The sequence below is a fragment of the Pseudorca crassidens genome, chromosome X (assembly GCF_039906515.1).
Source record: "Pseudorca crassidens isolate mPseCra1 chromosome X, mPseCra1.hap1, whole genome shotgun sequence".
Classification (NCBI taxonomy): domain Eukaryota; kingdom Metazoa; phylum Chordata; class Mammalia; order Artiodactyla; family Delphinidae; genus Pseudorca; species Pseudorca crassidens.
The window spans coordinates 49,444,371-49,463,012 of NC_090317.1; the positions used below are offsets into that span (position 1 = coordinate 49,444,371).

At 36.0% G+C, this 18,642-nt stretch overlaps 1 protein-coding gene across 5 annotated transcripts in view; it reads right to left on the reverse strand.

Moving 5' to 3' along the window:
- DIAPH2 (diaphanous related formin 2) overlaps nt 1–18,642 on the reverse strand; it is an 891,422-nt gene that overhangs the window by 661,515 nt on the left and 211,265 nt on the right. For all 5 annotated transcript variants that reach the window (XM_067724059.1, XM_067724058.1, XM_067724057.1 and 2 more), the window contains 2 exons: nt 840–914; nt 692–761 (listed from right to left, as the gene is read on the reverse strand). In XM_067724059.1, the coding sequence (XP_067580160.1) occupies nt 692–761; nt 840–914 (145 nt within the window). The remainder of the gene's footprint in view (nt 1–691; nt 762–839; nt 915–18,642) is intronic.

Sequence of the window (18,642 nt, forward strand, 5' to 3'; positions counted from 1 at the left end):
AAAGGGAATTATTCAATTAGTGAATTAGTCAGTGGTATTTTACCTATAGGAATATAGCACAAATCATGTATAAGAGAGTAACAAAACAAGTTTATAGAAAAAATGACTTTAACTTCATAACCTGAGCAAAGACTACTTTTAGAAGGAAAACCCTTGTCTGGCATTCCTAGAGTCCCTCATAATGCAACTGGTATCACACAGGTACAAAAAAAAACCCCTGGTATGTGCCAGAAATGTCTTTTATGTATATTAACTCACTGACATTAATTGAACATAAAAAGAAAGAAAAATCTTAACCTTATAACGTTCTCAGCAAAAAAAAAAAAAAAAAAAAAAATCAAATCATAGCTTTGAATTGTCCTTTACATTAGAATAAAAACTCTCTGTAAGGAAATGGTATTCAACCTATCCCATTTAAATTTTCCTACTACCATGGAAAAAAAAGAGTATTAAAGAGTATTATTTGATTTGGGAACAAGACTTGTATGTTTGCATGATTGCAAAAACCTGCCAATAAATATTTTGTGAAGCAAAGTATATTTTAAATAATATTTAAATGAAACTCATGATGATTTGCATTATAAAGACCCTTTTGAAAACTGAGTAAGCATTCACTATTTTGCCTGTTTCATGGTGTCTGTCGGGCAAGTTCTCACCTTTTGCGACAGAGGCAGAAATAAATACTACTTACCTTATTGTTCATAAATGCTTTGAGGCACTGAATAAGTTTATACTGATTCTTCTTGTCAATATTTTCTTGCCTGAATAAAAGGAAAAAACATATTATGCTGTGCTTAAAAATGTCCCCCATGGTGATTTTTTTTCATGTTTATTCTTACTGTTTCTTGTCCAGAAGCTTTTCCAGCACATCCAACAAGAGTCCAAGACCTTCATGGCCAAAGTTGTTAACCCAGCTATTAAATAAACAAGAAAAAAAAGTATAAATAAGTTTATATAATTAAAACATTAAATATCCCAAATTAAATTTTGATTTTCAGATCTGTTAATGCTGTCTTTATATCGCGTGTCCTTCTTTTTTCCACTCCCATTGCTTTGAGTATTGACTCTATGGGGATGACTCAGAGATCTTTACCTCAATCCCAGACTTCTCTTCACATTTTAGATTGCCCATTCTACAGCACTGCCTTGGTTGTTTCACCAGTGTCGAATACTTAAGCCTGAATTTACAAAGCCAAATTTCTCTTCTCCTATGTCTCTGTTCTCCTAAATCAACTCCTCTTCCATATTCTGATAATAATACTACTATCCCTTGCATTCTTCAGACTTGAAATACTGGCATAATTTCTTGATCCGCCACCTCTTTCACCTTTGCATTTATTCTGTTCATTCATTTAACAAATAGTTACTGAGTTCCCACTAAGTACTAGGCATGTTCTAGGTGATAGAGATATAACTGGCAACAAACTAAGCCCCTACCCTCATGTAGCTTACCATCTACTAAAAGGGAGACAGAGCATAAATAACTAACTATATAATAAAATGTCAATGCTTTGGTACTATGAAGAGAAATAAACCTTGGCAAATGGAATAAGGAGAGCCAGGATGTTATTTTTTAATGTGTAGTCAGAGAAAGATTATTTGATAAGGTGATATTTGAGCAGAGCCTTGAAGGAAATAAGGACTTTCCTAATAGAGGGAATAAAAGCAAATAGGGTGCTGAGGTGGTAGCTAGTGTGCTTGGAATGTTCCAGGATCTGTGAGGAGACCTGTGTGGTCACAGCTGAACAAGCAGGCTTGGAAGCAAGAATGGCAGGAGATGAAGTCCCATGTGTGACAAAAGACTTGAAGACTGATCACGGAGAACTTGATTTGACTTATTGTCATGACCCTACTCTACTACTACTCTACTTCTAGAATGACTCCCTTTCATTGTCTACCATTCTAATTTAGCCCTAGTTACCTTTCCTTTAATATGGCAGAAGCCTCCCAACTAGGGTCTCTGAGGCATCATTCTTTTCTTTTATTCATTTTATAAAATGCCAGATTACCACAGTCTTCTGTCCAAAAATTTTCTCTGGACTATTTAACACATTTCAAGTCCTGATTCTGATCAAGCCTCAACCTACCTTTCTAGCCTCAGGCCTTAGACCACATGTTCCAATAAAAATCAGACATATTCTCTTTCCTGGAGTCTTCCCTGCATTTCCCTGCTTGACCTCACTTCCCAGAAGGTAACTCCAACTCCGTCTCTCCCAACCCATCAAGGCTCAACTTGACTGTCAATTCCTCCATTAATGTTTTCTTCCTGTAAGTCCCCATCCAAATGCATTATTTTCTCTTTGAATGCCCGTGTTTGTGCATCTCTTACTACTTGACATTATGATTCATACCACAAGTGTCTTCACCCACCTTTCTGGATTATAAATTCTCTGAAGACAGTTATATGATCTCACTCATCTTTCTGTCTCCCATAATGCTTAGCAGAATGGATTACATATAGTCAACACTAAATATTTTCTAATTAAAATTTAATTAAATTTACTGACTTGTGTGGTTAAGAGAATCAGCAGAATCATATTGTCCAAGAACTTTACAAACGTAAATTAACATACAGCAGGATGCCTGTGAAGCAATAATTAAAATCTATACTCAACATATTTAAACTATGACTATAGATCAATTCCACAGGTTTTAAATCACATTTCATATCTACCTAAGGTAAAGAAGAGACCTAAATTTCTAAGAGACTATCAGTAAGAAATAAGAGATCACTGAAGAAAATACATTTAAAAATAGCTCAAATATTTGGAACCAATCACATCCACAATATATATGGAAACTCATTTTAAACAAATTCTGCTTTAATTCCCACAGAGGAAATGAGAAAAAATCAATACGGCATTGTAATGATAATTGGCAGCAAGCTACTATTCAATTGAGGCATGTAATCAACCAGTACAATGAGCTATTTTCTCTAAAGACTTGATAATCAGTGGGGTGGTAGGAGAAGGAGAAAAGGACATCAGCTCTCTAAACATAAAATACTGTATTTAATCTATCACAGACAGAAATCAGCAGATATCCTAACAGCAGAAAATACCCTACAGCAACCTTAAAATAACAGAAATTCTGAACAAATTTATATATACAGCCCTCAGTATCTGCTTTGGCATCTGGAAAGATGAAATAATCTATGATTCCCTTAAATTTAACACTCACAAATTCTTTAAAGATTCTAAATTTTACCTGTTTCTTTTTATACCTAGTGCTATTAAAGTTATTAGGATTATTTGCTTCTTGGTCTAGGGAAGTGTTTGATACAAGACCATGATTTCTATTTGTTCACTTGAAATCAGTCACCCACACATCCCAGACTGTTTCAATTTGGGCAGCTGATGGTACTTTGGTTTCATTCAGTGAAAATTATTATCGGAGTGAAAAAAAAAAAGGATACAATCATGAAACCTAAGTGTGAGGAGGCTGGGCCTATTTATTACAAAGTAGGAAGTGAAAAGTCTTAACTGAGAATATGTTAGGGCAATGCACAGAGGAGGACTGGGTAAGAGTCCTCAGAGCTTTTAAAGTAGAGAGAATGGGAGTACAAAAGGAGCCTTTAGCTAGAATAAAATAATTATGATATAGTAGGATGACACTCAAGAGGTGAAGAGGAAGGGGTACAGCTAGACATACCTTTTTTTCCCTTTGTCTTGCCATTTCTCTGTCTTTAAGCATCAAATACTTTGTAGCCTCTAGCCAAATGCTTACTGTCTGTCAGTCTCTCTCTATATACATATATACATATATATATATATAGTCTATATATAAATATACATATATTTAGGTTTTACCCAATACAAAAGTGGCCATGAAATGATTAAGTGGTTTATAAACAAAATGTTGGCTACTGTATGTAGGCAGGAATTTTGATACTGCAACACCAGAGTAAGTATAAATCGGTGGTTCTCAAGGTGTGTGTCCCAAACCAGGGGCATCAACAGCATTTGGAAATTTGTTAGAAATACAAAATTCTTGGGTCCCACCCCAGGCCTACTGACTCAGTAACTCTGTGGGTGGAACCCAGAAATGTGTTTTAATTACTCCTCCAGGTGATTCTGATGTTCACTCAAGTTTGAGAACCCCTGGCATAGAACAATGGTTTGCTGAGAAGTGGAGGAAGCCTTTCTCAAGTAGGACTCCAGGCTCAAAATTCAAGATTGCTCTAAATACCCTCCCAACCATACTATACATTCCCACTGCCACAGAACAGAGATGAGGAATCCAGTCAAAGCAAGTATATTTGGTATATTTTACAGAGTCTGCCAATTCCAGCTCTGAGTTATGCAGTACTAACCGGAATATCTAGAAGTATAAAAATACAGTTGATCACTCCGTTTAAAATCTGACTCAGATTGCAGAAAAAGATAAAGACATCAATTTTCTGTAGTATCTCAGCTTTGAAATAAGAAATTGCAATTTATCATGGACCCCAAAGTTATAAGAGACACAGAAGCAACAGAGGATAATGAAGAACCAAGCAGCAGAAAAAATGGGCGAGGAAGATGATCTCTTATAATTTCCATAACCACTCTGAACACAAGGTTTTTTTCCCTTTCTTTTTATTGGGATATGATTTACATACAGTAAAGTTCATCATTTTGACAAAATATAGTCATGCAACCTCTAACACAAACAAGATTTGGAACATTTCCACCACACCAAAATATTCCCTCATTCCCCTTTTGTAGTCAATCCCTTTTCCTTACTCCCAGTTGCCTGGCAACCACTTACCTGGTTTGTGTCCCTATAGTTTTGCTTTTTCCAGAATGTCATTAGAAATGGAATCATACTGTATACAGCTTTCAGTGTCTGGTTCCTTTCATTTAACATAAATATTATGATATTCAACTATGTTATTGCATGTATCAGTAGTCCATTCCTTTTTATCGTATGGATATAACACAATTTGTTTATCCATTCATCAATTGATGAATATCTGGGTTGTTTCCAGGTTTTGATGAGTATGAATAGAGCTGCTATAAACATTCACATGTACGTATTTGTGTAAGCATATATTTTCATTTCTCTTGGGAAAATAACTAGGGGTAGAATTACTGGGTCTTATGATAAGTGCATGTTTAAATTTTTAAAAACTGCTTTCCAAAGTGGCTATACCATTTGGGACTCCTTCAGCAAAGTGTAACAGCTCTAATTGCTCCAGATCCTTCAAACACTTCATATTGTCAATTTTTTTGACTTTAGCCATTCCCAAAAGTGTTTTCACATAAAGAAACTGAGAAGCAAAGTAGCTAAGTAACTTGCAAAACATCATTCAACAAGTATCAGTTCTAGGACTCACACCCCCACACCTAGGTCTGACTCCAAAGCCCATGTTTATTTCAATCATACCATTAGAAATTACTAACAGGACCAGTACATGGTTTCCTGTAACATCTGGCTCATGGCTCTAGCAATAACTCATTGAAGAAGAATTAGTGGTTGTTCCAGAACTATATTGGGCTTAAACCTACAAATCTATGTCTAGACACAGAATTACATGTTTTGTATTATTTAATAGCTTACTTCATTCATTTAGGTGTGATAGGTAATTTTCAACCCACGTTTTTCTTGTCTTTCAAAGTCCTAACCTTCATAAGAAATCTACCAAATACTGTCAAAGAAAGACATCTGGAGACTCCAACTAAAACTTCCAATCAAGTTTAGGTACGGCAGCTTATTGGAAAGAACAGAGCCAGATGTAGCTTATACATTTTTTTTTTTTTAAGATGGGCTATAGCCCATAATCTCATTTCTTGGTATTAACATATTGGTGATTTTATGTTATCAAGTTACCTACGTTAAAGAGTTGTCTTCACATGCTACAAATACATGGTGATATTTGTAACCATGACTTGACAGGGGACCAGGTGGAACAAATGAATCACCCAAACAAAAACAATAGAAAGATCAGTGAGGACAGTTAACATACGAGTGAGCAAGAGTCCAAGATTAGATCTGAACACTGAAAAAGAAGCCAGGAAAATTTTCTAGGGAAGAAGAGGACTGACCCAAAATGAGACAGTATTTTCTGACCTTAGGTATAAAAGGTGTGGCTATATCTATAAGGCAGTCCAACATCCCTATATTGCTCAAGAAGTTAAAAATTGGGCTTTCCTGGTGGCGCAGTGGTTGAGAGTCCGCCTGCCGATGCAGGGGATACAGGTTCGTGCGCCGGTCCGGGAAGATGCCACATGCCGCGGAGCGGCTAGGCTCGTGAGCCATGGCCGCTGAGCCTGCGCGTCCGGAGCCTGTTGCTCCGCAACGGGAGAGGCAAAAGCAGTGAGAGGCCCGCGTAGCGCAAAAAAAAAAAAAAAAAAAAAAAAAAGAAAGAAAATTAGAGATCTTTTCCCACCTTTACTCAAAGGTCAGAAAAATAAGCCTCCATTCATCAATGGACTATCTCTGTGAGATTGCAGAGTGACATGGTTAAGTGCATAAGCTTTAGAAGAAGATAGATCTAGGTTCCAATCCCATCTCTGTCATATTCTAGCTGTGTTATTTTTGATCGGTTACTTAAAACTTCTAAGCTTTAAAATAGGGAGGAGAATAGTACCTGTACCCCAGAAGGCCTTTGTGACTATTAAATGAAATCGTGCACAGTGAACTTGTATTAAGATATTTCTGAAAATATTAAAAATCAAAACCTTGAATGCTCTTTAAATCTCCTTGTCCAAAATACAGTATGATTTTAGGCATAAATTAAAGACTCCTTTTCAAAAATATTAACACTTAATAACATTTCATCCATTCATTTATTGATAAGTATCTTAATTGTATGAAATATGCAGAAGAATCTAAATAGACACTAAACTTCTACTGATTGATTTTTTGGAAAAGATTTAATAATTTAAATATTTGGCACTCATATCACATCATGTGCTTTCTTTAACTTATTGCTATTATTCAACTTTGTGTATATTCATTACTATATTAATGCTGGCCAATTCACATTGAAATAGACATAGAAATTACAATGGTGGGGGAAGGGGGATACGCAGAGAGAGAGAAGTCTATTTATAGTTCATGCATAATTCTGACAGAAAGATATCTAAATATATCAAGGTTTTAAAACAGAAATCTACCCCAGGCTTTCAGAACTTCTGAGGTCATTATTTTTAAAGGGCCCACTTACACTGATTGGCATGATCAAAGGAAAGAAAATCTTATATTTAAATGAAAGTATCAGAGGATCTGTTGAACACTAAGTCCACGAGAAAGCAAGATTCTCCCCTCTCTAGCTCTCCAGGGCAAAACAAAGTGAGGAAAACTCTATAAATGTGCCTATTTTACGAGGAAATGATGTTCTGCTCCCTCACACATAAATGTAAAGGAAAATCCTTCACAGATTCCAAAAACTTCAACCTTTTATCCGTAAGTTGGACATTCAGACTCTGAATTATTTAATTACAGTTCATGTAAATATAACTTAAAATCAGATTAGTGGACGGATGAGTTCAGTATACTATACGCAATACAGATATAACAGGAAGTAGTGACTACATGCACATTTATAATTAGACTGTCCAGATTCACGTCTTTCTTTCAAAAGGCTTAAAGATAAAATTAGGAAGTTCTATCATGAGTCCCATAAGCAGTAAAGGCAATTGGTCTCATGTGCCGAAGTCCAATATTAGTCATGTCATCCCTTTATCACTGTTTGTACAGTGCTAAAGGCTAGTATAGAGGGTTATGTGTTTTGTACAAAGAATTTTATTTCTCTCTAATGGTGTTCTATTCCCATGTGTAATCTCATACTACAACCCAAATCACTGGAACATCAAATAAAATGAAGGACAGTCCAGAGTTTCTTGGGGGAATTGATAAAATTGGTAAAATTATAAGACATGAAACAACTAATTCAAAGGGTTGAGGAGACTTTAAAGATGATTGCAAATGGTGTTTACATATTTTAATACCAGGGAAACATCTCATTTTAATACCAATGTTGCCAATGTAATGTTTTCAGTGAAATTAAAACCAAACCTTAGTTATAGGTCCTTATGGAAAGAAAAAGGGTGCTGGGTGGTTAAAACTAATGCACAACCCAATGCAAACAGTATCATACCTTCAGTCCATATATCAACATCTCCAAACAGTAGCCAAGAAAAACCTAGTATTTTCAGCCTTTTTAAAGGATAATTTGTTCAGCCAAATCAACTTCCTAGATAATTCCACTATCAATAACATACATCCGTGAAAAAGATAAATGTTAACAACAAAAACAACATGGATTTGTATATGCTGTGACTGCCTTGGTCTTAACCAGATAAAAAAATATATATCCACTCAGGTTTGTCTCCATGAAAGTAAATACAATACCCTTGGGCATTTCAATGTCCTTCGAAACTATTCATCATGGTAGATTAGTACATGAACTATTTCTGACCAATTTAGAATATCTATTATTTGTAACACTGCCATTTCCAGACATTTGTACAAATCCCTTTGAAGCATGATATTCACTGACCACTTATTTCACCTGATTCATAAAAAGGTTGAATATGTCAATTTTCCAGCTCTCAGTGGTTTTGACTTCACTATTGAAACAGGTTACAATTTCCTTAGAAAACACCAAAGAAGACATTCCATCTTTCCCTATATCCTCTGCTTTTTGCTTAAGAGGGTTTTACCTGGCTGCATTTATTCTCCCCATCAGGTCTCATTGGAAAAATCCTGCTCTGTTTCATGCTACTCACACATTTTTTTAAGAGTTGCTCACAACAAATTGTAAATGCCTGAGTTACATATAAAAATCTCCTGAGGGCAATAGTTTAAGTAAAATTCTCCCTCAAAGGATAAAAGTTTCTTATTTATTAAAATCAATTTCTTAAGCTCTCAAAATTATCAATACTTTGGAGACAGTCATAATGGCTTAAGTCCAAATCTGTTAAAATGCCCAAAAGGCTATCGAGCAAAGAATATTTTCCTCCCCACCCTTCTTTAAAAAGTATTCTTAGAAAAATATAAGAGACAGTCTTAGCCTAATGTAATGATGAAAACAAAATGTACCAAAAATGTGAATGAAATTAAAAATAGAGTCTTTAATCTATAGTAAATAGAGGGGAAGCAGGGAGAAAGACCATTCCAAACATTCAAGCAAAAGCCAGTCATGTTTTAAATTTTCTTCGTATGTTTGAAATTGTGAATATAATTATGTTAGCATACTTAAGTCATCTTCTTAGTGATATAACCAGTCAAACTTATAATAAAATGTTAACTTCCACAAGAAAAATGTATTTTCCTAAGCTAAGTAATAAAGTTAAAATTCTATCACACACTCCACAGGACGTCCAATTTCTTTTAGTAGTGGAATTTTGTTAAAATGAACTTACTCCAGGAAATCACATTCCTAATTTATACACCCTGGAAATGAAAGAGAGCTGACACCAAGTTTATTGTGAATAAGGTTAGAAGTTCTTTGAATGCAAGGAGGAAAGCAGAGAGGTATTAGCAGGTACCGCCACACATTTCATTTTTTCCTACACCAATCTGCATGTTATACTAACTGGCTCTGGTGGGCAGCAGAGAAGGTCAGTGAATGCTCTTTCATGGTAACAGGGGTAAGGAGAGTTGAAAGATAATTGCTATTTGATGACTGAACAACAGAAATGCAACAGTCCTTCTCACCTACCAGGTGCAGTTCCAAAAACATATAATTAAAGACTCATTATAGAGTGTGATAGCTATGTAGACAAAGATCAAAGAAATTTAATGTTCCTGAATATTTTTAGCACAGGATAACCGCAACCAAACCACAAAGAACCATTTCTTTGGGTCCTCATGGTGGATGTCAAAAAATCTCAGCAAGTTCAAATGTTTTATTGTCTCAGAATGTGATCCGTAATGGTAAATTTCTGGTCTTTTCTAGTTTATCTTTATATAATATTTTAAAACCCCCTTCCCCTAAAACTGATAAAGATACTATGGAAATTATGTGTGTACCTGTATGTACATATGTGCACTCTTAAATATAGTTAAACATCTTAATATATCCAACTTTAATAAATTTTTTCAAAACATAATCATTGAATAATGAACAGTCAAAATCTTTAATAACCCCACATTAAACACCATGAGAATTGTTAAGGCTTATCTAACACAAATTAAACCAAAAAACTCACTATTTTTCTCTTCCACAGTGATATAAATCATCTAAAACAATGACAACAAAACAATAATAATAAACTGTATATGACATACAGATAAAATCTTTATAGGATTACAAGGCAGTATAATAAAGTCCCTAAGAAAGAAATGTTAGCCTTCTACCATATTCAACCTGCCTTGCACTCACTTTCAGAAAAATCTAGAAACATAGCTACTCCTAAAGTTACAATATTTGATAAGTCTTTGAAAACATACGAATGCTTTTTAAAGAAAGCATAATGCTTTAACTGCTTAAGTAACTTTGACCTCCTTCAAAAATGCAAGGACCGGGCTTCCCTGGTGGCTCAGTGGTTGAGAGTCCACCTGCCGATGCAGGGGACACGGGTTCGTGCCCCGGTCCAGGAAGATCCCACATGCCGCGGAGCGGCTGCGCCTGTGAGCCATGGCCGCTGAGCCTGCGCGTCCGGAGTCTGTGCTCCACAACGGCAGAGGCCACAACAGTGAGAGGCCCGCGTACCGCAAAAAAAAAAAAAAAAAAAATGCAAGGACTTTCTTTTCAATTGGAACAGTTAAAAACCGAAACAGACACAACTTAAATTAACAACAAGGTTTTATCTTCATTTATAAACAAACCTCTATGAAAGAACATGCACTCACAAGAGTAGCTTTACTGGTTGTGAAATTAAACTGTTACTCCATATTGGCTCCTTCATTTTACAGATGAAGAAAATAAAAGAATTTTATTGACTTGTTTTAGATCACAGAGCTTGTTAATGGCAAAACCATGATTGGAATCAATCATTCCTCAGTCCTTACATACCTCCCATTCAACTGTATTATCAACAATTAACAAATATATCACCAATTAGTGGTTACAAGTTTTTTGGTTATTTTCCTTTCATGAAGGAATATTGGATAAAAGTTAAAATATATTCAAATATCATCAATGTGTATATTTAGATGTGAAAGCAATACCAGTGAGGAATTTTTTAAAATTATTTATTACGGATTCTATCAAGAAGCAAGGGAAACTTTAGACAATAAACACATAGGGGATATTCAAAAATATACTTTCTTTCTTCTTCCCATATACCAATAAATAAAATAGTTAACTTGCTCAGCACAGATGCAGAGCCCTGCCATATTGCAATTCATTATTATAGATTGTAGACATACCAGTGAAGCACAGATCTGTAAACATCCACTTCAAAAAATGTAGCAATTGTTAGTTGATATTTAGCCTGACACAATAATCAAGTATTAGGAAGCACCTGGAAAAAATGGAGCCATTCAACTTTAATTTGGGAATAATAGTTCTTGGTTAGCCTTACTTGCTTCCTTACCCAGCACTAATGAAGTGGTCAGCCATCGGATTGCTTCCGATGGAGTTCAGAACACAACACCCCAAAATATGGCACCCTGGCATAATGAATATCTTAAGCTGAAGGAGTCTGAGAAAAGGGCAGAACCAAGAAGGTCACTCTGACCTCACTGCTCCCCAACCCAGCCCCTTCTCCCATGAAAGCAGGAGATAAATCTCCCATGTAAAAGTCACCCATCCTGCCTGTATGTACCACGTGAAGGAAACGCATTCTTATCATCCGAGGCAGGGAATTGAGGGCGCAGAAGGCTGTATAAAAAAACTTTGTTAAACTAACCCTTATCATCCTAGTTACTTCTTCACCATTTACTACCGCTAGCCCAAATCCCTTTGTCTTGTCAATTTCTCACAAATTTGTTGTTTCTTTGTCTAAAAGGTATAAAAGCTTCTGGCTTTGTTCAGTTCTCTGGGTCTTCATCCTCTTGTGAAGGCTCCTATGTATATGTAAAAATTCAGTAAAATTTGTATGCCTTTCTCCTGTTAATCTTTGTCAGTTTAATTTTCAGTCACAGCCAGGGACCCTAAGAGGGTCGAGTAAAACTTTTTCCTCCCCTACACTTCCTGCTAACCTCCTTAACTTCTCTATCCCTCTGTGCTTTGCCTTGCTCACTTTGGCTATAACAAACAAACCCAGTGAACAGTGAACTCTTTGCTGGACAATCAGTTCCTCTGTCAATTCCTGTCTGCAAAGGGAATGAGGCCTGAACTAGAGTATTGACAATAGAAACGTAAAAACTATGCAAGAGATATTGCAAATGAGAAAATGGGCAAGTGTGATGAACAAGGAGTCTCAAAGATGATACCAAATCATACACACAGGGCTCAGAGCCAAATCCTTGAATAGATGGACGAGTGCTCTAAGTCCAGAATCATGCTTACCTAAGCTCCACAGTATGTGTTCAGCATGGTGCTTGTATCTCCACAGCACTATCTGATAATTCATATTTATCTAGCATCCCTCCTATCAATGTTTCAGAAATTTCCAGCCACATATTTGAAAAATCCATATGCATGTATAATTTGTTCTTGCCCCTCGAAATTAACTCCTCTATGGCTGTCTCTTCTTAACTTTTATTACTCCAATTTTCCAAGATCATTTGAAAGAGTTGAGAAATGCATGAAGGTGAATGCTTGCATCAAACTACTGTCATCAGCAAACACATGATTCCAACATGTAAAATAAATTCTGTCATTTATAAACAATACTAAATAATAGCAGAAACCAAAATTAATGAAAAGCTCACATGATAACACAGCACAGTGTATCCTGCATTCTATTCCTGGGAGAAAGTAATGATGAGGAAATAAACTGACAGAAGTTTTTTTCAAGATACAAAACATGTCATAAGGTCAGAGAATATCCCTAGGGCAATGTCCCATACCACTTACAATTAAAATATTTTGCCATTTTAATTGATGCTTATAATGTTGACCTCAACAACATTACAAAATTCTTAAACATTTTCTATATCAAAGAAAAATGCTTAATATAGTTTTAGTGCTGGATTCATTTCAGGGTATTCTTATTCTTTGACAAATGTTAATTCACATACGGAAATTTATGATAACTCAATTTTTAAAAATCCATTTAACACTCCAGTTTAGCACTTAGTCTTTAATACTTTTTGATGAATGAATGCTGAATGTACCAATTTAAGAAATGATATCTAGGTAACTCTCTTGGAAGCTGGTGTCAAGGGTGGTATGGTACCATAGCCTTGCCCTAAAAAAACCTACAGCAATACTCAGTATTCAGGCAGCACCCTCCAAAATAGAATTAGACCAAATCTGCGTATTTTCAGTAATGCTGGGTGCTGCAGAACAGACCTAACAAATAGGAGTGGGTTGATTCTGAGCATATGAAGGTTTGAGATTCACATTCATATGGCAGACTACTAAGCTAGCTATCTCACTTGAAGCTGATTTACCTTTTCAAAGTACACTACAATGTTATACTGGCTTCTATGTTCTCCCTTCATGGATTCCATCTCAACAGAAGATTTTCAGGTTTAAACTGCCCGATGTGAGAGGCCATACACCTGCAGCTTTACTGACCAGGTGGGAAATCTCCCCAAATTAGCTGCCCATTATCTAACACCGATCAAACAGCTGGGGTCATAGAGCAAACACTGTTATCTAGTGCACATGGATCTTCTTCCAATCGACTACACAGAATACCTGTGCTTCAGGTGCTAGCTGGCATCTTTCTTTTTTTTTTTTTTTGTGGTACGCGGGCCTCTCACTATTGTGGCCTCTCCCTTTGTGGAGTACAGGCCCTGGCCGCACCGGCTCAGTGGCCATGGCTCACGGGCCCAGCCACTCCGCGGCATGTGGGATCTTCCCGGACCGGGGCACGAACCCGCGTCCCCTGCATCGGCAGGCAGACTCTCAACCACTGCGCCACCAGGGAAGCCCTAGCTGGCATCTTAATTGTGAATTGTCAGCTATCCAGCTCCTATCAAAAGTCCAGCAGAGATGATAGATATTCCAGAGGGAGAGCCTCAGGGACACTACTCAAGTACACCTTGGTAGCAGCTTGGATTATGGGGAAGCTGTATACCAGTACTATTACTCTGGGTCTTTGTAGAAATATTATGACTTTGTGGGTTTTTTTTTTTTTTTTTTAACTCAAGGCCCCATGGAGGAAATGGACATTCACAGAAATCCTCTGTACTTTATGGAAAACTATCAAAGACTCACTCTACTGTGGTGTTCAATACCCCTCGTTTAAAGAAAAACAAAATAAAATTCTCTGAGTTTAAAATCAGAAAGAATGTCCTTCCCTGAAAAATAAATGCACTGTCATTCATCAGATAACAGCTATGTCTGTCAATACTCTGCCTTTTTTTCCCCTTGGCTATGGGGAAAATTGGAACTATTTTATACTCAAATCACTACCTGACATTGTCCTAGACTTTTTGAAAACTACCACATTCCCACCTTACTTGGAGCTTGTATTTTTACCCTCATCTTAATGGTATTGGGATATCTGCATCTCTTATTGAAAGCTGCAATTGCTTTAGTAATAGTCCCATAATAATAAGTATATAAAACCCTAGTATGTGTCCAAGACCTTTAGTTAAATTAATTCATATAAAGCAAAATAAAAATATCTCAAACAACGCATACTTATAAGCTTTTTCTTCCCAAGGCTAGTTTTGAATATACAGAAAATACAATAAAATGCATATAAGATATTTTTAAATGGAAAGAAGTTCACCTTCTATTTAGAAATCCATTTAACTATTGTGCTTAGACTCTGCTGCTAGATTTTATATACCTTTATAATTACATGTCCAGTTACAAGTCTCTAATTATTTTAGACAATTATTATATATACATATTGGTTTTCAAATTTAAAACACATCATTTAAATGAGAAAATGCATTGCCTTGGTGGAGCTTCCTATATAATAATAAAATAAATACCAACATAGGAGCCATCATTTATTCTACTTTAATGTCTCTAACATTTTCTCCAACTGAAACAATACTGCAGAAACCCAAGTCAGTATTTGCTGTTCCTATGTTTTTCTTTTTGAAAATAATATAGGACACATAGATCTAGTTTGGTTGTATTATGAGATATAATATTGGATCTGCATTAAGTTAAAATTCTGTTTTGAAGCTAATATTATATAATTAAAATTCAATGTCACTGAATATTTGTGGGACAAACTTAGCTAAATGAGCGAACATGGTTGCTGTTAATACAAATTGTTGACCAAGATTTTAAAAGAAAGCATACAATTTGACATAACTACTCTGAATTTACTATTTTCTAGTCTATGTAAAACTGTACTAGGGTCTTCTAAAACGGTTTATGCATTTGAAAGTTAAAGTAAACAAATTTAAAATACAACTCTGCTTTCGCAATACTGCACATAATGCTGCCTTATGAGATGTGCTCACAATTTTAAGTCCTCTTCCCATTTCTGCACCATAAAAAATTGTCCTCATTATTCTGCTTTTCATAAGTAGTCCAGTGCAAAATGTTCTTAGAGTATTGATCTGCATCTAACGTTATATTAACTTTCTAAGTACTGTCAGCTGCTTTGCCAAGCTTTTAATGCATTTAATATAGGCTGTTCAAATAGTTATTAACACCCATAATTCAGAAAGTACTTTCTACTCCTAATTTGTATTACTGTCAAGAGTCAGCTATTTTCATTACGATGATTATATTAAAATGCATATTAATGTGCTAGAAAAATATGTTTAAATCTAAAGGGAAGTTCGAAAATATCAAGTAAAAACAAATATGCCAGAGGTAATGCAAATAACCACACCTACAGAAACTCTAAAAGATATTTTATCTGTTTTCACCTGCTTGAAAAGATTGGCTGAGGAAGCTATCGTCACAGAAAGGGAATATACACACTATGCCATGAGTTTGGCAGATAACTAAGATTCAAAGCAAAACAGAAAAAAACAGTTTCCTAGTGGGGTAACATACCCTTCAAGCTATAAGGCAATTTCAGCAACAACTCTGAAAGAATTCTACACAATCACAACTCTCATACTATTCTTCAAACCAGTATTTCTTGTTTTTGTCATGTGTTGAGAAAGCTTACTGACAATGATTTATTGCTACACATTTCTTTGGATCTTCATAAAATGTATTGCCAAGTACCTATGCATCCTGTAATGGGTTGGCTGGGAATAAAATCGTCCCAACTCATTGGTCATTTCTCAGCAGGCACTGCTTCCTTTCATAAACTTTAGTAGAGGAATATGAACAAAAATCTGTAAATAACATAGTTGTCATTCTGAAACACACAGACCATGGTATGTGCAAAGTCTAATACGATTTGTGGTGGCAGATTGGGATTTACTTTATAGTCAAAACTCATGGATTTTTAGGGTGTTAAATAGAGTTGTAAACATTCAGTTTCATTAACTCACCATACAACCATAAAAAGACCATCGTGGAAAGCATGCTACGTTGTCTGTAGCTGATGAATATGGTTCAAATCAAACCAACAGGTTTCACTCTTGTATGGAGGAAGCTTGCTTCATTCTTTTTCTCCGATTACATCTTAAAATGCATGGCCACAAAATAGAGCCAGATTAATGCAAATTCATTCTCATGGCTGGAGAAGCATAGGTTTTTACTGATGGTGGGTCAACATCTACATCAAATCACACATTATTGTATATAAATTACACCGTAACTGCCATCATGAAACAAATAAGAGGGCAAGAGGTTCCCTTCCCTAGAGGAGTCTAAAATAGAAATGAGAAAAGCAGACATACATGCATGAAATTATTACACAGCATAAGCAGGTGCAGGTGAATGTGTACAGTACAAAATAAATGTTGAAGGAATGTATAGTAATGGAGTGATTTGGGATATGGCCAGTTAATGATGGCTTATAAAAGGAATTTTTAAATATTTGCCATTAGAAGAAAAATAATATAAAGAAATTACTTTCTTAGAGCCTTTATCATCTAAGTGAATAAATACTATATGAATTTGAAAATCATGACTCTGTTTAATGTTCTGAAATGACTGTGCTTTGAAAATGTTTAGTAAAGCTATTAGTGTGTGTATGAGTGTCTATATATTTATTATTTTACTAGGGGCTGAACAAAAAGAAATCAGTTAAAACTGGTACAGAAGCAAATCAGCCATGAAGAGGGCAAATGCCCATATTCCAATGAATATCAGCTTTGGAAAATAGTTATGTAACAGAGACACAGAAACTGCTTCCTTCAATATTTTAAAGGAAACTAAATACCTTTAAAAAAATAAAATAAAACTAAATACCTGTCCAGAGTTGGTTAAATATATTTACAAATGCAAGAAAATAACAGATTGCTAGGAAATCTTTTAGTCTTAATAGAGGAACATTTTTCTCACTCTTCAAAATAATTTCTTAATAATCTAGTTCCTATAGCAAAAGTAAGAGGATTGGAACTAAGCAAAAGAGAACACAGAACATAGAAGTTTAGAGCTGGACGGCTCCAATCTCATTTACATATGGAAAAACTGAGGCCCAAAGAGTGCACTGATTGGACTAAGGTCATAGAGAGTGAGAAATCAAGGCCTGGAAATCAGATATCATGACTGGCATTCTAGTGGTACTCTATCATATAACGTGCTCTCTCTCATACTAGTATCCAGAAAAATTTTCTTTATAAAGAGAACAAGGCTAACAAAATTTAATTTCATTAATGATAGTTCTACATAAGGAAGAATAATATTAAATGATTACTGTTCAATTTCCAGGATTCTTTTACTGTTATATAACAAATAAGACATGATGCATTCAAGGTGATTTTTCCCTCTACACGCTATTTTTTCTTTGTTTTCTGTATAATTTACTTATTATTATACAAATTATTCTCTTCCTTGGGTTTATTCTTACATTGATTTCCTCCTTTTCTTTTTTTTTTTTTTTTTTTTTTTTTTTGCGGTACGCGGGCCTCTCACTGTTGTGGCCTCTCCAGTTGCGGAGCACAGGCTCCAGACGCGCAGGCTCAGCAGCCATGGCTCTCGGGCCCAGCCGCTCCACGGCATGTGGGATCTTCCCAGACTGGGGCACGACCCGTGTCCCCTGCATCGGCAGGCGGACTCTCAACCACTGCGCCACCAGGGAAGCCCCTCCTCCTTTTCTTAGGGCAACACTCTCCAGAGACACTTTCTGAGATGGACAAATTCTGGACATCACCTTGCCTCCCTTTCCCTTCCCAAGGACACGACTGACTCGATTAGGGACGGTCACCTGACCAGAGGTGTGGCCAGCACGTAGGTGGGCCTGTAGGCTGAGGTGGTCCGGCATGAAAAGCTTGCCAGAGCAGAAACAAATGGGGACCAGCATCTCCCCATTAAGAATTCTAAATGAGGAATACAGCAAAGGCCAGGCAGTTAATATCAAGAAAAGAAGCAGACTCATATAGAATCCATGTTCACAATGAACAAATCAGGGACAGGCACCATGAATTTCTGCTGCTGAGTTGAAGACTCATGACAAAAATAATCAGGCTCTAGGACTACCTTGGGATGTCAAGTGACCTTCCATATCGGCCTCCACAAAGCACAGCTATACGGCCGTCTCTAGAATTCCTGTGAAATTTCTAGCTCCTTCACTGCAACATGTTACATGGTCTCCCTGCTTCTACCCAGAGTTATCC